This window comes from Argentina silus (genome assembly GCF_951799395.1).
Source record: "Argentina silus genome assembly, chromosome: 4".
Lineage (NCBI taxonomy): Eukaryota > Metazoa > Chordata > Actinopteri > Argentiniformes > Argentinidae > Argentina > Argentina silus.
Window position 1 is genome coordinate 10,095,675 of NC_139658.1, and position 23,623 is coordinate 10,119,297.

At 42.0% G+C, this 23,623-nt stretch overlaps 1 protein-coding gene across 3 annotated transcripts; it reads right to left on the bottom strand.

The window, feature by feature from the left end:
• Positions 1-984: 984 nt before the first annotated feature.
• On the bottom strand, positions 985-23,346 carry LOC310803244 (S-adenosylhomocysteine hydrolase-like protein 1). Of its 3 annotated transcripts, none has more exons than XM_083667945.1 (17): positions 22,893-23,346; positions 13,580-13,691; positions 13,345-13,473; positions 12,108-12,208; positions 11,502-11,604; positions 9,166-9,260; positions 8,497-8,603; positions 8,272-8,388; positions 7,627-7,690; positions 7,215-7,303; positions 6,797-6,867; positions 6,472-6,566; positions 6,153-6,251; positions 5,886-5,954; positions 4,315-4,393; positions 3,859-3,979; positions 985-3,659 (listed from the first exon to the last, which is right to left on the bottom strand). In XM_083667945.1, the coding sequence occupies exons 1-17, from the start codon at positions 23,073-23,075 to the stop codon at positions 3,653-3,655; spliced, it is 1,641 nt and encodes a 546-aa protein (XP_083524071.1). In that variant the 5' UTR covers positions 23,076-23,346; the 3' UTR covers positions 985-3,652. The 3 variants fall into 3 exon arrangements, with proteins under 3 accessions (XP_083524071.1, XP_083524070.1, XP_083524072.1); XM_083667944.1 differs by having other exon boundaries at positions 13,345-13,488; XM_083667946.1 differs by lacking the exon at positions 22,893-23,346 and adding an exon at positions 17,772-17,843 and having other exon boundaries at positions 13,345-13,488.
• Between the last annotated feature and the right edge of the window lie 277 nt (positions 23,347-23,623).

Sequence of the window (23,623 nt, forward strand, 5' to 3'; positions counted from 1 at the left end):
AAAAAACGACCTGCTTCTGAACAGAGCCTGGGGAACATGCATTTTGAGCTGGGAGATATGCTCTATTCCGAATATACAGAAGCATTTCCTTCCAAACAGCATATCGATATTGATGGCTTTATTGAGGACAAGGAGCTGTGTTTTCATGTCTCCAGCATGGTTGTTGAAAAGCTGCTTAATGACTGGACACCATCAGTGAGGTTCTCCTTCAACTATGAGTCTGACCCTCTCTCTCCAGTTGGTGCCAGATCAGAGGTTGTGGGGCAAAGAGCCACAGTAAGCACTCTACATACTGTACATCAATAGCAGTTTTATTAGACACACATAATTATACAAAATAATCTTAAATGGACTACAATGGTGTTTTTCTTCTTTTGTTTACAGTTTAGAGTCAGTTTCCCAGACGTTCATACATTTGGCAAGGTCGTGACAACACAGGAGAAACAGAGCTTCTCAACAAGTGAGTTCTCAAATGACATTTAAAGTCTCTGTATGGTGGTTTTGAATGTGAATCCAAACTATTTTTCAGAGGCTGACAAAAAGTCTTCCAAGAAGGGGATCCGAGGGTTCTTACGCAAGGTTTGGAGGACGATCTGTGGATGTGGACAGGCTGCTCCAGGCCTGGACTAGAGCTTCACTAGTGTAACTTGCCCTACATTACATTTCTTCTAAATATTTATAGTATTTTGTCATTAAAAGTATTATTAACATGAATAAATTGTTTATTCATCCAATTTCACAGTATCATGTGTCTCATTTACCAACTGTATTTGTGTGTACAAATATTCTATTAGATGTGGGGAAAACCCTCTTAAAGTATGCTAATTCTATGCACTTTACATCTCATCAGTCTCATACTAAACAAGGTTATACATCCACTTCACCAACAATCATGTCAATCTTACTATAATGGGCCCATTAAATCATCAATCATATCCTGACTTATTGGACTTGCTGACTTGAAGAATGTCACACTACCACCAGTTTTCAAATTCATACACAGAAAAGTTTATTAAAGGGATCGGTACACATCAACCAACGAATAGCAGAACAGAAATAAAAGCATGAGAAAGCTGTCACATAAGTGATTCACTGTGGGCTTAAGCCAAATTCTACAAATTACTCAGTGTGCAGAAAATTAACACATAGGCCTACTACTGAGTCTTTAACACTAAAATGTCAATATCAAAGCTCATGAAAGTCAGATAAATGTCTTGTGGAAACCATAGATACACATGCAAACCTTGTATCATATACATCACAGTGATAGTTGAGTTGCTTAGAGTAACGAAAGGGTCAAATTCATCTCCTCACTATACTGTACAGTAGCAGTACAAACAGTATCACAGAAATTGAACAGGAATTTTAAGCTCCAAATTAAAATATTTCAAAGTATTTTTTTATGCTGTCATAAGCATAATACAGCTGTGTGACTCACAAGATGCCCCCACAACTGATGCCTGGTAATGAGAAATTACATAACACTGCTGCAAACAGCAGCTGAATTGACCTAGCTTGAAAGCATAGCCAACTAACAATAAACAACTCTTCCCTGTTGATTTTGATAAACATGACACTCAGTGACTCATTATGGTTATGACAGCATAAACACGACTAAAATATGGAGATTCGATTAGGCAAAAACTAATTTGACATCAGAGGTATTAGAATACTTGAAGCTTAAGGCGCTCAACCAAAAAACTCTGTTTCATCAAAATCAAAATATCAAAAAACTGTAATCAAGCCAGTGCATATAAAGGCCTTCTGAACCATTCTGAGCCATTATAGTTTGTGGCATGCTTTTCCAGACAATAAGCAAGGTAGGAACCACAAACTGTACTGTGAACTACAGTGAAAAAGTGTCTGGTACTGCATGTTATCATTGAGAAGTTACAGTATATTAGTATGCTCACAACAGCAGTTTTGGTACCATAAAGAACGACAAAGCCATCAAAAGCAGGAGAAATTTAGCTTATACACACACATGTTGGTGCATAGTGATTATATTGCAGAATCAGAATACTGTTGGGCACTTGCACCAGAAGAACAAAAACTAGTAATGAATATGTGCAGGAACAGATGAGTCACAAGGCACTCTCACTTGACCAGTAACCATAGTTACAACACCCAATTGCCTGCCAACAATGTCCTTCTCAAACTAATGTTCTTGGCTATAATGCCCAAGAGCTTAATGAAGAGCAAAGATGAAAGCGCCTATCCTGACAGTTGACTGAATTAGCTAAAACTCTAACAGTGTTTGTTTCATACAGCTAAACTGGAACATTAAAAGGACAAAGAAAAAAAGTTTAAACCTTCCACCTAAACTCCTTGGACACTAGGTGCTACCTGTATCAAACTGACTGAGTGATCTCAGAGACCACCTGTTATGATGAGACAGCCGGGAATTGATACACAGAAAACACAGGAGGACAACTTTGGCCGTTAAGCGCAACCTAACAAGTCATAAAACTAAAACAATCAGCAAATAATTGCATTATCTCAATCATTTGATTAAACAAAGCGAATTTTACAAACCAATATAATTTGGTTCATGAATTTTGAATAGCTACAGTATATATATATCAATTATCATATCATTAGAGCCAGGAAAGGGAAAAGGGCAACTCCACAATGAATCCGTAAGCTGAATGGGCTATGACTCCAAAGAATGTCCAGTTAAGTGTTAGATGTTACACTTCAGCTAGCCTTCATTAACCAGGGTAGCACTGGGTCTTCTCTGATCTACTGAGTAAACCTACAGGGCCTACAGTACAGTATTTTACACTTCTAAATGCTGTGTGTGAACATTATTGCATTTGAGAATATGAGCCATCTTCCTTGGACTCATTTACTTAGGACTGGTAGTACTGCTAGTTCTTAACTAGAAAGAAAACTCTGAATAATAGCCCATCATTTACTGCACAGCTCTGTTTTCCAACATTTCAGAAAGAGAGATCAGGAAAATGAAGTGCTGGTAAAAACATCTAGGTCTGGGTATAAAAATGGTCCAGCAGGATAACATGACAACGTGTGGAACACTGAGGTTTGAGTTCTGAAGAAGCTGTTTCTCCCTGTTCCCTCAACTGGAATGTATACTTAGGGTTAGAGTAGAGTACAGCGACAACAATGCAAAGAGTGAAAAAAACAAAACATCTCAATCACAACCATTTCCCATCCCCACACAATCATTTGGCACAATATATTAACACATCATCTAATTATAATCATCATCTTATATAGTCATCTCATCATCAACAATTTCTTAAAAATAGCTACTCCAATAGTGAGTAGGTATGAAACCAGACATTTATGAAAAATGAACTATATTGCAAGTTCACAGCTGAGTGCTGTACTTTCGATTGGTCATTCATGGCCAGTGGGGCCCTGTCAGTTGTTTATTTTATTGTGGAGGTGGGGACTGTATGTACAGAAGCATGGTGGATCTAAACATTGTGTTCATGTTACACAAAACAGCAAGTGGAACAGGACAACACTTACTGTAGCTCAAGGAACATAGCTTCATTTTAAAAACAAAGACAGTCTCTCATGAAGTGTCTTTAAAATACAAAATAGAATTTCTCTCTTCCTCTGATTGGTAATTTCAGGCCTTGTCCAAGTCGAGGAGTGCAGAATTGTGGTCCACACATACAAGCTAATACCTGTGAATACAGAAGAAAAGCATAAATGTCCGTCATTTGTGTAATACAAGTCATGCGAATCATCACTCCACTTTTGGATCAGTGAAATTACATTTCAAGAGTTTGTGTACCAAATAGAGCTAATGGAGATGAATCAGGGTGGTATCTAAATTATCTAATTTGGGTGGTATCTAAAAGGACAGTAGGAGGACAATTATACCTGTAGTAGTTGGGTTTAAAGGGGCCGTTCTTGTTGAGGCCCAAGTACTTTGCCTGCTCATCCGAGAGCTCCGTCAGGTGGGCGTCAAAGGTGGGCAGGTGCAAGCTGGCAACATACTCATCTGTGACACACACACACATTTACGTAAGTAAAAAACAAGAGAATGCTTTTCTGTAAATGCTATTCAACTAAAGGACACTTATTTCCACCTGTGTGCCGGAATAACAAAAAGCCACAGCTTTAACTTGTAATGTCACATCGTTAACACCAGGGGGCATAAGTACAACCTTAGAGATAGGTGGAGGTAGTTTGCATTGCTGCCTTAATCCAACACTTGCGTGCACAGCAGATATGTTGAAAAAAAGGTTCCCTATTTACACAACTAACACCACAGCTAATATTACTCTGTATGATTTGCAGATAATATTCCAAAGAGAGAAGGAATTAATTTCTTACCCATCTTCTTGGGCAGGAGGTAGACATCCTGTTTGTAGCGGCCTTCTGGAGCATTGTACAACTCAATGAGGGCGAGGGCCTGTGTGTGTGGGTAAGAATACACAAGCATCAATAAAACAGTGTATTTTATGATGTGCGATCTCAAGAATGCACCCACAACACATACATTACGCAATGTACTGTGATTCAAGGGGTACTTTCCTCCAAATCCATTTTTATGTAGATGTCCCATCATTCCACCATGCATAGTCTACAAATGTTATTATGTAGCCAATTGGAGCCTCATAGATCACTTGACAGAAAGCCCAGGTTTACTTCGAGGAGTAGTGTAACCAAGCTCCAAATTTGTCATCAAATCACTCGTATGAACTTTTGACCCCCCTCTACTGTGCCTGCAGGTCCCAGAGAGCACCACGCGCCAGCTCTGTGCTGATGACTTTGCCTCCTGGGCTGTTGAGTGAGTAGATGGTGGGGAATTCAAATTATCTTGGACCGGAAGGGGATACTTTCTCTCTAGACAACAACAACAACTACTAGTTAGCTAGTATCGAAATGGGTACTGCATCTGGACGCGGTTATGACTTGGGAATTGTGGGTACTGTAGTCATTTATTCAGATGGGTTATGGTAGAAAGGGGATAAGCGAGACACAGTGCCCTCCATTTGTAATGGGACAGTGAAGAATGTTTTCTTCCTTTCACTCTATACTCCAAGTTTGGATTTGAAATCAAATAATTGCTATGAGGTTAAAGTAGAGATTCTCAGCTTTGTCACCTCTTCCGTCATCATGTGGACAGACACCAAGACCAAACACAAAGCCTAGAATCAATACTAGACATTGACAGCTCTCTTATACTGACTAACTAGAAACACCTGTCAAACCAATTCCCATTACTTCTGGTGCCCTGGAATCAAGGGGCTATGCAAATAAAAGCTGACAATCTATACTTTAACCTCATAATAACTGTTTGATTTCAAATCCACATTTTCAGAGTACAGAGCCAAAAGAAGGAAAAATGCTTTACTGACCCATTACTTACAGGAATACTGTATCTACAATACATTTAGAACCGCGATTTTTGCAGAATGTATCTAGAGTAGACCAATGCAAACAACAAGGACAATAGATTTGGAGTAAAGTACCCCTACTGTAACACATACAGTACAGTTCAAACACTGAGCATGGGAAAACATTCTATGAATACCGACACCAGTTGTATTGATCTAAACTACCCAGTTTTACAATCTCTCTTGTCGGCTGTTAGTCGTTCTCCACAAAGCGCTGAGATTCTCTCTTATCTTAATGAGATTTGGCCAGTTCAGATAAACTCTCGCCAAGCATCTCCCCCTGGTGTTTTATTATTAGGAGGAGGCATTCTGAGGTCAAGGCACACTCCTACCACCAGCCAGCATGACCTAATTCTGAAAGGGAAACAGATAGATACCAAAACCCACAGATTCTGCTATCTGCACAACTAGCTGGCTGTAGATATAGTCTCTTTCTACAGCCACTGTGTCAACTCTACTGCCTCTGAGTGGTTGAACATCAATCTAATCTAAATCTTGCATTACCTGAGTTGTGGCTGTGATTGACAGGACAAACGTGGGAACAGTGGAGCAGCTGAGGTTCAGAAGACGACCCTGAGGGGGAGACACACACACACACACACACACACACACACACACACAGGTTTAGTCTGCTACATCTCAGTACAGAACTCTTTTACATGAAGGTCCATGAATGTGTGTGAGGGCAATGTTATTTGAATGAGAGCGGTTTCTTGTCTGTTTTGTGTGCGTGTGCGTGTGCGTGTGCGTGTGTGTGTGCGTGTACAGTACCTCAGCCAGCAGGATGACCCTCTTGCCATCAGGCCAGATAACATGGTCCACCTGAGAGCGCACTCTTTCCCAGGTGAGTTCCGGGGTCCGCAGGCTCGCCTGGGAAACAGGGGTAAAGTCAGCATGGACTTAATCACACTGCTAAAATTGTGACTGTGCACACATTCTAAAATCACCATCAAAATGATTTATCATCTGGTGAAATTCCCAAAAATAAACAACAGAGAAATCTCCACGCAACATATGCAGAAATCTCCGTCCCTGATGTTCACTTTGTACTGCAGCCACTAGCGAGTGGTGACAAAGGCAAAATCCTCACCACGTCGATCTCTGTGTTAGAGTGGCCCATGTTGCACACGATGGAGCCGTTCTTCATACGGTCCAGCTGGTCCCTGGTCACCACGTTCTTGTTTCCTACAAAAGAAACCCATCAGCCTCTCCATCACTAGACCCGTGTCGGGCCGAACAGCAAATACCTTCCAGTGGATTACATCATGCAAAGGGCAATGAACATCAGAACATTTATTGATTGTGCCAGGCATGGATTAAAGCAATGTAGATTAATGTAATCCAATCCATCAAAAAATAAAACAGTCCCTTGCACATAAGAGTTGATTATATAAATGCGATTGTTCGATGCTTACCGGTACATGTGATGATGACGTCCACCTGGCGGATGATCTCGTTTAGCTTGACCACCCTGAACCCGTCCATGCTGTTCAGAGACATGAGGAACATTTAGTCCTGATCCAGGTGGGCCCACAGTTCATTTATTTCACAATTACAGCTCATTTATTTCCATTCAGGTTAGAATCCCCAATCAACTAATAAGACACCGTTTCCTTGTTCAATATAAGTCCATTGCCACACGAGTACTGGGTTTTATGGTTTCCTAGAGAATTTATGTTGTGATAGTTTTATCTTAAAGCGGGGACAAAGTGGCCCCTCTGCAAAAGGGGCCTTGTGGTTTTATTCATGGTGGCATTTCTCTCAGTCCACGGTGTCTGACATTTAGCGTATGCAGCACTTCCTGCATCCTACTTCCTGTTTCTTGTCCCTCACCAGGCCTGCAGGGCACAAATGGGATCAATCTCTGTGATGCAGACGATGGATCCCAGGGCTTTCAGTGCAGCGCAGCAGCCTTTTCCAACCTGCAGGGAGGGTACACCACATTACCATGACATTAATGTCGCACAATACAATGACTGACCTAAATCAATCGAGCGGACCACAGACCACATTGGACTCAATACAGAACCACCACCAAACTGTAGACCACCACGTTAGCCCTTTAAAGACCGATCACTCGCTCCATACAATACAGGCAACATCATGAACGCACATATTCATCATTCATCTTAGATTGAGCATAGCCTCAACAAAGAGTCAAACAAAACAACAGTCGGATTCCATACAAACTGACATAGTTGCTCTGTATGAAAGGAAAAAACGGAAAAAAAAGAAAAGAACGTACCTCTCCGTAACCACAGACAACCACCTGCTTTCCCCCAAACATGACATCTGTGGTCCTCTTGAGACTGCAGGCAGAGGGGAGAGGTTAGAGACAGGATGTCTGCTACCAGTTGTATAGTAGTACAGCAAAACCTCAGAGAGAAGTGGGCTCTCTCCAGTACAGTTTATTAAAAAAAAATCTCCGCCACTGGACCACTCAGGCCAGATAAGAGTGATTTATTGGGCTCGTTTATATACTGGTACATCATATTTTGCTTTGGGGGGGAAATCCAGCGACATGGCACATTGTTGTATTTGTGTAAATAGCCACGGCTTACTTTTCCTTGTTCTGTTTATTCATACTCTCATACAACGTATTTCTGTTTCGCTTGTTTAACACGTTTAGTCAATGGCACTTCTTGTCATGCTTGTCCTGTTTTGTGTGTTAATGGTTTCCCTTTGTCTCCCCCCAGACAACCACAACCTTGCTACATAAACACAACCTAACCACATTATCCAAAACAACCAACCCTGCTCATGTGCTTGTGTGCTTTTGGTTAAGCAAAGACAACAAAGACAACAAAAACTGTTTATTGGCCATGCAATCAATTCTCATCAATTGTCGGAATGTGGTGAGACAACACACACACACAGTGCACACACTCACCCGTCCAGGATAGACTCTCTGCAGCAGTAGAGGTTGTCAAACTTCTGCTTGGTCACAGAGTCATTCACATTCATGGCTGGCACACACAGCTTGCCTGCTTTGGACAGCTGATACAACCTGAGAGGCACAGAGAAAGTCTATGTTGATGTTCTTACTAACTAAGCTCTGTTGAGTGTGTGTGTGTGTGTGTGTGTGTGTGTGTGTTTAAATGTTAAATTAAATCACCTGTGGACCCCAGTAACACTCTCCTCCACAATGCCCCTGATCTTCTTGAAGACGTTGGGGTATTTCTTATACACCCAGTGGGTCAAGTCCCCTCCATCATCAAGGATCTATCAAAAACACAGCATTGTCAACACACACACAACACACCACACACACACACACAGATGAGGTACATAGAACATCTGTTAAAGGGACAATCTGGGATTCAAACAATAACAAAGGTTTTCTCCCTGACACTTTTTTTGGTAAACAGCTGAGGGATGGGGTTGGAGAAATGTATATTCGACTTGCTCCAACCAAGCCTCGAACTTGTGACCTCTGGCTTGCCAACACACGTGACTGTCTCCTCAAATACCCCAATGTAAACCAGCTACACTATCGAAAATCTAGCAATTCGACGGGTGGGGGTATTTCAAAGGAAGAGGAGTGAGTTTACCATCTCAACTCGGTTACGCTTACAATTACATTGTTTACAAACAATAGAATAAAACAAGCTTATATTCGGGGTTCTGATGGGGTAAGACTGTTGAACTAAGCTCATGAGGTATTTATAAGTTATATTCTTCAAGAATCAATGGCTATATATAAAAATATGTTGAGTCAAAAATTGGATGTACCCAGTTTGACCCTTCAACAATATTGTACACTCAGGTTGAGCTTTAAGGGTACCATGTTAGCCTGCCAACCCTCCATGTTGACACAGCGGTCGATACACCACCAGAAGTCATCCTCCGATTCCCCCTTCCAGGCAAAAACGGCCACACCTACAGTACAGAAATCAGTGTTGGGTTGAAAACTCATGCTTTACAGAAAAAAAGACAACATGTTCTCCAGATCAGAGACTCAGTGAGATCAGTGCTGTATTATCTAGGAGGAAAGTATCCAAAGCCATTTCTTAAAATGGCAGCATGGGGTCCCGTGAGCATTTTACATCATCGGCAGAAGGCTTGCTTGGCAAAGACCCCTCATTCCAGAGCAGGGAAGTCTGGTGGAGATAGAAATCAGAGGAAGGGCTCATTGTAAGGTATAGAATGGAATGAGGACATATGTGTTTGAATACCATTCCTCATTCCATGCATTACCCTTCCTACGATTTCCACCTCTACCAGCCTCCCCAGAGAAAACAGAACGGAGGTTGTTTGAACGCCCTGTGCTCCATGACGCTGTAATCTGCTTTAAAGCCATATTAATATCATGAGCGGAAGCTTAACTCCAGACATCTGGACCAGCACAACTGTCCGTCCACACACACACACACACACACACACACACACACACACACACACACTTGTTGAAAAGCCCTTTCTCTGCTGACAGTGAGTTCTTCAGATGTGCATTCGGCACTCACCCCTTACAATGGGGTTTTCTGAAACTCCTCCTCTTTGGAAATCTGAATTTCTGTAAAGCCTATAACAGTTCTCCCTCTGCTCCACATTACACCAGAAGTATCACTGTTACACAAGTCTACTCAGTAACAATTGAGCTCTTTATCATTAAACTTTAGCCCACTTCATGCTCTCATAATCATTCAAAAAACTTGTGAAAAGGGTTAGGTTAGCCATAAGCATATATTGAATATGAGATATAAAGCTACAGTAGCATGTCAAAGCTAGCTTGACAGCTTGCTAGTACAAATTGCTCGCTGCAACATCTAATCACATGGGATGAACTGACATTTACGTGCCAAATGGAAATGCTTTTAACATTGTGTGTGTCTCACTTATAAAAGCATAATGTCGGCTTTTTGCCTGAAGGTCTGCGGAAACTATTCTCTCTGTCTGTTTCCTAGACCCTGATGGGATAATAACAATAGGCAGTCTGTCTCTTGTCCTTGTCATCTTGTGTGTTTCTTATCTCTGGTGCTCATGCTCTGACTCAACTGAAGGCAGAATTCAGACAGCAGGTGATCGCTAGCCTTCAGCCAGCATCCGTCGTTTTCACGGCAGATTGAAAGAGCAGTAAGAATCCCGCTGCCAGAGGACACAGCCCTTTCATCTGTTCGCGGAGAGATTTCTCTCCACAGAAACCTGGCCCGACGGTTTATTAGAATGAGATACTCTGACAGATGGGGCTTTGCAGAACTATGTGGAAAGGGGAGGGCTTACGGGGGGGAAAAAAATGAAGAAGAAAAAATGGTGTGGTACGTTAAAAACAATCCTGACTCCTGCTATGGGATTTGGGGAGATTTGGTCTGACACGCTATCATGACCTCAACCCTGGGTCAAGGCTCAGCCTGGCACCTCTCTTGTATGACCATACTGCTGCAAGGCACACTGCATCTGGGTATGGGATCAACACATTATACTGCCTCAGTAAATGTTTGGTGGACTGTGTTGGTTGGTGGACTGTGTGTGTGTGTGTGTGTGTGTGTGCCATAAACTCTAAACCCAATTTCAACACTGCACAGCTTGTGTGACAGTTCCTCTCACAGCCTGTGCTCTTCGGTGATATTTAATTAAATGTGATCTGACTCTGGTGTGAAACCTTTCAGGCTAACAAGCCGTGAACAGAAGAGAGCCCCTGCTACGTGAAACGCATACACTTAAGAATCACCTAGAAACCACATGAGATATGTATCTTAGTGCTGTAGTTCATTGACTCGATGGAAAATCCGATGTTTTCTTTGTCTCAGCAGTAGTTTGTTTTCCAAGAGTTAACAGAGAGCGTCCCCCTAAACGTCCCCTTGGTTTCAAAGGACACAGTGCAGCAAATCACCCTTCACACCTCCACAGAAAAAAAAACATGTGATTCATTACACAAAAATCATTAAACAAATATGTAACTGATACGAATGCAAGATGAACGAACCACAACTTTCAGGAACCCTCTTGTGAAGTACATTTGTCACTCACACTCCTTTCTCAATACAAGCTTGTACTACAACACAGATCAATTATTCCTGAAAAAAATCAAACAGTTTATAATCAGCATTTAATGGACAGAGCAGTGTAAGCCATGGATTTTGGTCTCCTAAACAAACTGTGAATCATTTCTCTGCTCCTCACCGATCTCTGACAGGGCAGCTGCCACCTCGTTCTGTGTGGAGTAGATATTACAGGCAGTCCAGCGACACTGAGCCCCCAGAGCCACCAGAGTCTCAATCAAGACCTGAGGGCAGAGACACAGAAGAGGAGCTGGAGTCAAAGACATAGACAGACTTATAGAGGACAGACAGACAGATGCACAAGAACTCCAAGAAACAAAAAATATCCTGCCCATCTCGATCACAGCAAAAAGACCTTACTACATAGCATCCAACATTGAACGCATCCTAAGAGACAAGCAGAGAAACACTGCATCCATTATTGACAATCTGCCATGATAGCTACCACTCTTAATCACAGAACTAGATACTGTGCTGCAGAATAAGTGGTGGGAGGGAGAGAGATCAGCATGCGGCCTGGGAGGTGAAGGGTTAGGTGTTGGACGCAGAGCAAAGTAATGTGAAAGGGTCAAGGCAATTGGAGGAGATGTCTCTCCTAAATTCAGTGATACCGTATGTGGTCTTTAAATCATATCATATTATACTGGGAGAGAGACGACACACCGCAGGGTATATTTGGGGTATGCTGGTATTTGGGGTGAGAGAGAGAGAGAGAGAGCTATCTTACTGCAGTCTGGGCAGTGATGTGAGTGCAGCCCACGATCTTGGCTCCGGCCAGTGGCTTCTCTCCCTGGGCTCTCTTCCTGAGTGAAATCAATGCTGACATATCTGACAGGGGGAGAAAATGAGGGGGGGGGGGGGGGGGGGGAGTGAAAAAGAGAGGAAGAAAGCATGAGAAAAAGATTAAAAACTTAGGCCTACATTCACATAGTATGGAAGACCAACCAAGATGGATGAAGATACTGTACAGCCCTTCCAACTCTAACATCTTGCTCACAAATGTCTCTCATAATTGAGGGATCTCAGACTTTCGTGTCAGCAATACAAACACATTTTTATTGTTCACGTCATGCTGTGTACTGCAACACTTAATCCTTGTGCTTTGGATATTACGTCCCGTTCCCAGGCAATGATGGCCAAGGTCGCTGGGGGGTACATTGTGTCTAACAAATGCCACGTCTGACGTGCTGTGCACAGCACATAACATTAAAAGTGTTGTAATGTTGAAGATCAGACATCAGAATGACAGAATCAGGACCCTTGACAAATAATTATCTTAGCTACATTTCAAAAACCTGAGGTTAGCTTCATGATACTGAAGGTGTTTTAAGTGGTAAATCCTTCTTTAATCTCGGTGTAATATCCCATTCTCTCTCTCTGTGTCTCTTTCTCTCTGCCTTGCCTTGTTTGTATATAAATAGATTTAATATTTCTTTGGCTTGAACATCAAATTCATGAACATCAAAATCACAGACCAATACGACAATGGAGTCATTTAAGTAGAGGCATAGTGGTAGAAAATCAAGCAGATTGGTGGAGGTCAATCTAAGTTTAGCAAACAAGCTACACTAAATCAGACATCCAGAGAACTGAGAACTGCTGTTCTTTTCTTATCCCAGACTCCCAACTCAGCTCAACGTCTCTATAAATATGACTTTGACAATTCCTGGCCTTGGAACCTGGAACTTGAGCACATTTCTAAGCATAGCAACCCAAAGTCCTGGCAGGAGCAATGTATTCCTCATGTCTGAATGTGGTTGTTACTGGTTTTATTTATATACCCTGATTTCAAAGCAGAATGGGTCAGAGACCAATAAACTTGGGTTCATGCCATAGAGCAAGCTCCAAGAACAAGTCATAAATAATCAACGAGTACTTTACTCCGGGGCACCTTATGAAAGTTATGATGTTTATCAGGACAGTAGTCACTTCAGATTAGCATGTGAAGCCATGCGGTATTCTACCTTGTTCTGCAATCTCAATCTCACGACGGCCAAATTCAGCCTGTTTGATGTTCTTCACACAGAAGTCGCTGTTGCCCTTGGTGTTGGCCTGTGTTTTGTCCCTCGGTGAAGTCTCATCATCGGAGCTGTCTGTGTAGGAGGCAGCTGGGTGAGAAGGGTAGGGAGAGAAACATCAGCAAATAAGGGTCTAGTGTTGAGGGTCACTGATGATTATCGGGCTGTGTGTGTGTGTTACCTGAGCTGTAGCTGTCAGTGGATGACTGAGAAATGGATCGGGACAGGGAGCGTCGTCCAGCCTTGGTAGGGAACCTGCTGAACTCCTGTTTGTCCTCCACAAACTGGATTTGCTAAAGGAGCAGAAGAGCAGAGACATGAATTGACTTGAATTCTCTTGAAACCCCCATCAGCATAATAGTCTACCAGAGTTCCAGACTGTATGTAAGGTCAAGAGGAAAAGGGCTTCACCATGAGAGATCCTTCCATGGAAAAGATTGCAGAGTTAAGGCTAATGTCAATATTTAATTGTCAATACATATGTATGCTAGGGGTCATTAGTGTGTGGCCTGGTCTGTTTACATACTGCCTATTGATATGGTGTGGAGTGGAGAAAGAGAAGTATGTGTTTGGTACAGTATGAATATGCTGACATGATAATACTGTCTTGTTTTTACTAGCTTCTTTTTTCTATTGCATAGTGCCCCAAGTAGATGGCACATTCCCCAACAGACATCAGTTCATTAAGACATGCCCTCACTGATGAGGTCAAACTGAGCCAGAAGCATGGATTGCACTGCAGAAGAGGTATGAAATACTGAGACATGGAAGGCATACAGAAATAGAGTTCTACTGAACTGGCATGGCTATTCAAAGTGTTATATACTGTATACAGTAAATGGTCTGTCCAGATGTCCACTTCTGACATGGGCTAAACAGAACATTGACAAACATCTTGTTTCAAGAAATAGGTGTGAATTTGAACATCTGAAATTCCATTGAACTCTGATTCAAAATGGCCATTCTCCATAGGCTCCAGAAAGAGGGGGGTCCTGAGGGTCCAGCCCCCCCCCCCCACACACACACACACACATACATTTGATCAAACCCTCAATAGAAAGGTATGGAAATAATATATCTAATAATATCAAATGCATACCCTGGCCCCCCACTTCAAAATAGATTATGGCACCCTTGCCATTCTCTTTGTGGTGATGCCAGACTTTATGTTTCATAATGAAACCCAGTTTAAAAACAGCAACTCAGCTCTCCAACACAACACAGAGAAACACGTCATCAGTCTATTTTGGACTCTCCTCAAGGGAAATGTGTGACGTTCTGTCTCAGATTCACATGAGAAACATCTGGCTCATCCCAAGCATTTCGCACACTCAGGTCCATACTGCCGTTAATAAATTCAATGAGGCAGTGTGTTCAGCTGTATTACAGTAGAGGCATCACAGAAATCGATGTCACATTCCATTATTCAGACCCTTGCTTCAGTGTAGTCACGCAAGACAGTAATGCCAAAACACAGCCTTGAACAGACATCCTGAATGAAGAGCTTAAGGCATAATACATACTGTATACACACCCTTTCCACAATAAGCCTACTTATCATTCAGAACGGACAATATGAGTGTCTGGTGTGCTGTGTTGATGAATACATCGGAATTGGCTCCACTTTTGTATAACAAAAGCAAACAACTGCTAAAAAGGGGTATATCACGTTGATTCTCATGTCAATGTTCCTCCTCGTTATTTACTTTCTCTGTCCTCTCCAATCAAAACGGATCATCCGTAATCGTTCCAAGAGACAGAGGGTTTCATAATAATTGAAATAATTAAGTCAAGGACTAGGCTACAGGGAGGCTGTGAGTGCAATGCTGTTTCTGAGTAGGAGTTAAGAGCTTTAGTGCAACGCCATGCACTAATATACACAAAACAAACACTTACACACTTATACAATCTCTAAGACCGTGTTTCTCAAACAAACGTCACTTTATAGCAGAAATGACTTTCCCTCGTTTGAAGGTGGACAGAGGTCTTGAGGAAGTGATAAGACCAACGGCCCCACCAGACATCAGGCGACCGCTCTACAGCTTCTGACGTCTGCACAACTTGGAACCGGCATGACAAGTGCTTTGCAAACTACAACTGTAATATCAGAATCCCTTAATCATTGTAAGCAGATTAGCTCTCAGACGGCATTACGCAACCGTAACCACTTGCAGGACATGCTTGTCTGGTCCACCCTGTTTCCTGCATACGGTCACTGGGGAGGCCAGACAGAGCCAGAGGTGAATTTGGGATAATCCTTTCAGTATTTAAAGAATCCAATGAGAAAATAAGTACTGTGGCTGGGGGCCAAAGGGGAACATTGGATATATACTGTAAGTATGTGAGCAGCATGCCAGTGGGTCTTTACATGAATTAAGGGCAGCTCAAAACCAATACCTTGTTTGGCTTTTACTCCACTTTGAGATATAAGACTAAATCTATCATAATGCATTGCAGCAAGTTCCTATTCCTACCCAATTATATGATGAGATGCCCTGTTTTATCGAACAGATAAGACTAGACAAAACTAATAAACAACTTGGTATACAGTGGCTAAGACATCAATTGGGAATGGAAAAGCATAGTCATGTGAACCCAATCAATAGAGCTCTATTCACATTTAACAGAGGTTTACATTGAGTTGACCGTGGTGGGAACTGTGGTGGAGTGTACATTATTTTCAATAAAGTCAAAGAGATTTAACCATAGAATGTTCACATGAATACCGGCACACACACACAAACATATAAACACATGAACCAAATAACGACACACACACATTCCTCAGGACTGCAACCATAGTGAGCTGAGCACACCTATGTCAGCTTATGTCAGCCCTAGTAGCATTCAACCAACTGTGTAAAAATGGTTCGACTAAACAATTGTAAAAACATTTGTCACTGAAGAATGGTGTAAGCTAGACAATGACTGGCATTTGGTTTTAGATGACTCTTGCATATACAGTATACAGATAATCACACAGTGACTGCATTGTGGCAGTCACTTCATAAACTTTGTTTTGGTTTTGCTGTCCAGTTGAGGTCGGAGCCAAATTGGCTGGGTCTCCAGTAAGTCAAGACATAGTGACCTTTTCATGGAGTGTCACAGGGATGGCTGAGTGTGCATCAGTGAGAGTGTGGGTGTCTACGTTTGGAGTATATCCACCACCATCAGCAAACGTTTTGCTCACAACAGCATCCTGTGTCATCGGTGGCAAAACCAAATACTTGGCTTTTTTATTACCATCAGTAGCCAGGAATCTTGAGTGCGTCACACCCTCACAACTTGAGATGCTGAGGTGAATCCTGTGTCGGTCTGTAAGCCGAGCAGGGAGGGATGGATAGGAAGCTTTCCGCACGAACTGTCTTTGGAATGCTGGTCTTTTCATTTCTGCAAGGTGCCAGAGCCAAATCTGTTCTTACATACATTCAGCCACCACACACAACAAGGTCTCAGTGTTAAAAAGCACCAGAGCGCAAAGTCCAGAAACACTGACATACTGTAGCACTGTGAGCACAGAGAGATTTGAAGAGGATTAGACATTGGCTTTCCATGGTTCATGTGTGTGCGTGTGTGTGTGTGTCTTCTACTTTTTGATATGAACATGAGGCCTCGTCTGTTTTGCTATTACGCCACAAGGTTCTAGTCAACACAGCATTTTCTAATGGTGAGCTTTGTTTTCTACACAGCAACCTTCCCACTTTATCTTCCTCTTTTTATTTATTTTTTAACTTATCTTGCTCTCTATCTCAGTGCCACACACTCTATACACACATCTTCCTTTTTAATCCTCACAGTGATCTGACCAGTTGGCTTCCACTTCCCTTTCATGCTGCGCATTTGAATGAGTGTCCCCATTCCAGACCAACAGGACAGAGGGGCAGGGAGCTTCCCTCTCCTCTCCATTCAGCTAGTTATTCACTCTTTTGTTTCAGATGTTAGGGCCAGAATAACAACAGTGAAATTCAGCAATGGCAGTAATCTCCTTATAGGAAGCCCGACTTCCATCAAATGCAAACAAACCAAAACATTATATTATATTACATTATATAACAAATATATAGGTATATTTCTTCTTTCTCCCTTCACGACAACTGAGCTAGTCAGAGTTAAATGGTTGCACTGTAACTTTTCTACAACGTGACTCAAAAGTTTTTGAAGGTCCTTGAAGCTCTCAACCTCCATACAACATTACACTGCCCTCAGAGCAAAACTCCAAGAACTGCACTTTCAATGGATCAAATAACCTACTGTCTGTCTTCTTAAACGAGACGAGCACAAGATTCCGAGTAGGGTTTCTATGGAGCTGTATTCAGACCTAAAGGGTACACCCCCTGGGGGGGTCTCACTGTCTCTGGGTCAATCTCACTCACCCTGGAGTGCCTCATGGCTCTCTCTGGTCGGTCCATGTTTCACCAGCGTTCCAACTCTTCTCCTAAGTGTTTTCACATCCAACGCCTGTTATCATGGCAATCTCCAAACCAGGGGGGGCCAAAAGAGGGCTGTGCCACAGCCTTCACCTGACCCAACCCTTTTGTTCCCTCCTCTACTTTTTCCCTATCCTTTCCTTGAGTGGTTCTCGCTGTTTGCTGTCTCTGTCCCTCTCTTTCTCTCTGGTTGTGAAAGAGCTCTATTCCCTCAGATTCTGGGAGATCTATGGCCCCTTCCTCCTCTTCCCACCCTGTGTAATCTGGCAGTGCCTGGCTGCTGATAGAACCCAAAGTCGCTGGGTAATAAAACAGATTCAAAGGAAATTAAAACCTGTTGCCATAAGCCTAAAAGCACTACAGCACTTTCGACACAAGCCCACAGATCCAATCCCAACTAAAAATACACACCATGCTGACCTTTCCTTATACTCTCACACATATGGTTCACACCTAACATGCATGCTAACATGGGGCTTAGGACGCAGTGGCAAAGTCTTTCCTTGATTCCTGATGTCCTCCTGGCCTCCTTCACAAAATGCATTGGAGGAGAATGTCCAAGGGGAGGAACCTCGGACCTTCTTCTCCAATGAACATTGAGTAGGTCATTCCAAAGGGCTAATGCTAGGTAATGCTTATATCAACACCTAGCCACCAAGCCAACGCCCATTAAGTCAATTACTATGGTGAGGATCAAGGCTGAACCCGATGACCTCATTACATTATGAAACATTAATGAACGCACTGCCACAGTGAGGGAAATGTACTCTTTTTTTGGCCCATTTTGGGCATATTGAGGTGTTTCCAGGGCACTGTAATTCATGGATGAAAAACTGAAATACAAACTCTATAAACATTTCTAAAGGCAAGCATTCACTCAATTAATTAAATTATTACTTGAGAGAATATGAGAAATTTAAATCTTAGGCTACAAGAAATATGTACAGTAGGTCTAGGCTACAGTGAAGAGCACATTTAATTCAAGCAGGCTTGAAGCTTCCTTAGTTCTAGTTAGTTCAACTACCTTCAAGAAAAATTTATAAAAATAAAATGAATAAAAGGTCACACTTAATTTGCATAGTCCTCTTCAGTTGCTCAAACTACCATATCAACAAATTATCAACTGCAACTCAAAAGGCAGTTTATTTGTAAGTGGGTATTTCAGTGGCTGACTGAAGATTTGCCACTGTCAAGAAACTGCATCTAAGATAGTTCTATCAAAGAAAAAGATTATAGGTAGATTGTGGAATTACTACCAGGCTGTGCTTTGAGCTGTATTTAGCCAAGGTCATCCCTGGAGGTTGCCTTCTCCATTTAGCTCACTCTATGCTAGGTACTGTCCAGTTTAATGGACAGGTGTCGGCTTCCAATCAGCAGTGAGGTCACCGTTCCGCCTCCCTGACTGTTTCCATGATGGCAGGATTAATTCTCAAATCAGACAATCCGTCAGCAGGGTGTTGTGGGAATTTTGAAACAAGCTGTTCCCGCTCTCAGTGCTGACCGTGTGTGTGTGTGTGTAAACAAAAGAAAACAAACAAAACTGGATTGCTTCTCTCACTCAGATATGCGACATTCCTGTTGTTTCCACTGAAGATGGATTGGAAAATATTACCATCAATCCACACATAATTCCACATAATGACAAAGTGAAAACAATTTTTTAGAAATTAATAATTTATTAAAATTGAAATACAGAAATACCCCATTAACATAAGTATTCAGACCCTTTGCTATGACACTCTTAAAATTAGCTCAAATGCAAAAATGCTGTCAACAAGTCACTCAATAAATTGAACTGAGTCCATCTTAATGCAAGGATAATAGTTCATGTGATTTTGGAATTAATATCTTTGTTTTTATAGGGTCTCTGATTTTCATAGGAATCAATTACACACTGTGTGGATCAGGTTGTCACAAACTGAGCAATTGGAGAGGAACAAAACTGCTCAGGAATGCAACCCTGAGGCCTGGGGAGACTTACAAAAATCTACAAAGTTGAATGGGAAAAAGTCGATCATCTCAGACACTCTACAAAATTGGTCTATAACCAAGTGGACAAAAATAATCCCTTAATGGAAAATAATCTCTCTCACATGCATAATTGTGAACACAATTATGTTTAGTGCAAATTCAGCACATGCAATGCAGTCTCCACACCACCTCTCATATGAAGAACAGTGGTAGCTGCGTCATCTTATGGGTATGTTTGTCATCGGCAGGGGCTGGAGAAAATTATGAAATTTGCTGAGTTGGTAGTGACAGATACAAACCAGAGACTATTAAAATATTAATTCCGAAATCACATGAACTATTCTCCTTGCACTCAGATGGACTCAATTGAACTTGTTGAGTGACATGTTTAACACATTTTAGCATAGGGTCTGAATACTTATGCAAATTAGGTATTTCTGTATTTCAATTTTAATAAATTTGCAAACATTTCTAAAAACGTGTTTTCACTTTGTCATTATGGGGTATTGTGTGTGGATTGATGGCAAACATTTTTTTATTTTATCTATTTTAAATTGAGTCTATAACACAACAAAAATGTGGAAAAAGTGAAGGGGTCTGAATACTTTCCGATGCCACTGTATTGCCTAAATAATCGGTCTGTTCTTTTGCTAAAGCTAATGGCATGAGAGGCTCCAGAAACAGGCTCTGTTGTATAACTGTGTGCTGAGCACTGACACATACCTAGTGGGCTGAGTTGAAGTAGTACGCTAGAGCAGAGCACACCCACACACAGCTAGGGTTCAAGTCTCAGCATCACTGCTCACCCACAGCTCCCCGTCTGTCTGCCCGTCCTACCATTTTCTCTCAACACATTTTATAGGCCTACATTGCACTGGTATGATCATGTCAGCTAGTGGAAATTGATTAACCATTTCAGGAATGTTCATGTGAACCTACTACAATGTAAACATAACAAATCAGTTACACAGATGCCTTTCTCTTTCTGAGATTGAATTACTTCTCTACCGCTCTCTCTCTCTCTCTGGAGAGCCCAGAAGGCTGAACATCCTACTTGACTCACACCATCGTTGCATAATGGCCTCTAAATGTGTTTGTGTGTGTGTGTGTGTGTGTGCCAATGCATTCGTAATTGCCTATGTGAGTGCATGAAACATTACACGCCCGGCTTGCGTAACATGCCAGGCTGCTCCTAGGTGCTGATACAGGAGGGGGCTTCAAGCTAATGTTTATTGAGAGCAAGTGAGCGTAATGTAGCTTAACAAGCCCCTGGAAAGCAGTTGAAAGCAAAGGGGCTAAACTTCTCTTTGTTGGGAGAGGCCAACAATGCCCTTGGTCCTGAGTGATACAAGCAGGAATCCAAGTCTAAACACCAGTGGAGGATTGGTGAATCATGAGGCTCATGTTAATCATCAAAAGAACTACGGATCCCTTTAATCCCAATCAAGATCCATTTTTGAGGTTCCTGTATTAGGACATACATTAGAAATATGCAGTAGACTGTAGTACATTTATGGACAATAATTTCTGTCATTGTCGTTGTTTCAGTAGATACATAAGACACTCTGAAAATAATACACTTCTGTCAGTGCGGGTTGTGCAGTCAAGTTGTTATTAGGCTCAACATGCTGGCACACTTTCTTTTCCATTCCCTTCATACTGCCTGATTTCTTTGTAAATTGCAGGGTCCTGACCGGAGGACTCTTTGTGTGCAGATTAGCTCAGCGTGTAGCTGTACGCTCCCATAGTACAAAGGCGAGACTAAATCGCCACAAATAATTGAGTTGTTAATTACAACCCTTGTCCTTTACGGCAGGGGACTTGAAAGCTCTATCAAGAACAGGGTTGAATTGTGAGGCGTGCTCCCATTTTGAATAGGCCTGTAGACACAATCCACATAAAACTGGATGGGTAAGTAGTGATGAATAAAACCTACCACTCCCATCCCAGCAGTCCATCTGATAGGAAATGTACTGCAGCCGGTTATTTACTCTCATTTGAAGTGGCCTATATTTCTAGCTATAGAAATGTGTAAAACGCATTGTGATGTGTGTTGTATGAGCCTCAGCCGTGTTCATTTTGTGAAAAACGAACAAAAATCGTGTCCACAAAGAGGAAATTATTTTAAAGTCATTGGTAGAACTGGGACACAGAGACCTCCCCTGGCTACACAGCTGGATTAGAGTCAACAGATTGAGGTTATAGTGCAGATACAAAGACCACCAGGCCATGCTGAGTTTAACTTTAAGGGGAACCGCCATCATTACATTGGCTGTTGTCAATTGTTGAATGCAGGTTCAGTATTACAAACGCATCATGGGGATTCAATAAGGAACACAGTGGGCAACTCCACCTGAAATAACTACTCAATGTTCTTCAACAGGTGAGCATTGGATATAGTATGGACTCAAACAATACAGTTCAAGAAATGGACAATGGTATCCTCTGTCAAGGAAGAGAGGAGACTGGTTTTAAACATTCCACTGTTACTTTTCCTCCTTCCTTACCAGCATGACAGTTGAAATTTGAGAGTTGAATCCTTGTAGAAGAGCCAGAGTGAGAGAGAAAGAGGAAAGAGAGAGGGAGAGAGAGAGAGAGAGAGAGAGAGAGAGAGAGAGAGAGAGACATCATAGGCACAAAGCCCAGGACTAGAGGGTAAAAAAAAGAGACTCATGAAACTGACTCGATGGGTCCTGCCTAACTACGTTGATTTTGTGTATGTGTATGTGTGTGTGTTTTGTCTGGCCATAGATCATTTTGTTGCTACCGTGCTGAAGATCATCCCCTATAATACATTTAAACGCATTCTAACTGCAGCTGTGGTAGTGAATAAATCATATTCCGTACACCGACATGAGGAGTGGGTGATATGGAACAACGTACAGTCAGTAGGCTGTAGGATGTGTTCGCGGTTGGATTGCATCTGCTTGTCAGTACTGTCAAACGACGACTAATTGCATTAACGTCAGATTTACCTTGATGGGACATCCGGACAAAAGCACCAAGTATAGCTCACTAACCAGCAGAACAATTGTAATTGTGAATACATTCTAGGCAACTACTACGATGGGCTGTCAGTCACGTCATGCATCTTACCTTTTTGACAGGTTTGTGAGTAGGGACAGCGGTAAAAGCAGAGGACGACAGTTCACCCATGGTCACTTCGCTATTCTTGCTCACTGTCATGGCTGAGTATTTTTCCGCCACGTTCTCACTCTCCTTTACTTCTTTGCTTGCTTGTTTCAGCTCCAACTTTCCGTCCCCTGCAGAGTCCGTCATTTCGGATGAATAACGAAGTTTTAGTTAATCAGATACGTCGTTGCTAGTTATTTGCCAGTTGTTCCCGTTCGGTAATTTGCGGAAGAGGGATTTCGGTGTGTGCTGAGACTGTAGTAGAAGAAGACTACAATTCGTAACAATATAGGAAGCAGAAATGAACAAATGCTTAATTTATCAATTGGTAGGTGTCTTTATAAAAACGGTGTCGTTTAGTGCGCAGTTCCTCGTAGCAGCGTGCAGCAGGCAATCTGCGGACTGTCCGTTTGCTCGAGCTGTCACCTGAAATTGTGGGCGGGGAAAAGAGCGCGAGCCTCTTTCTAAACTCGCTGTTGAAGTACAGATACAGATCCAGGATCGGGTTAGTCTCCACATTTCCCAGTCTTAATCCTACAATGCAATATCGCAAAACGGATCTTGGATCAGTTTAAACTGTCACACAGTTCGTATGTTTTTTTTTGTTTGTTTTTTTAAACACTGCCCCTTGTTTATAACACTGCTGTAAAGCATCTATAAACAATCAGCTCCGGGGAATGAAGGTCTCAATCTAT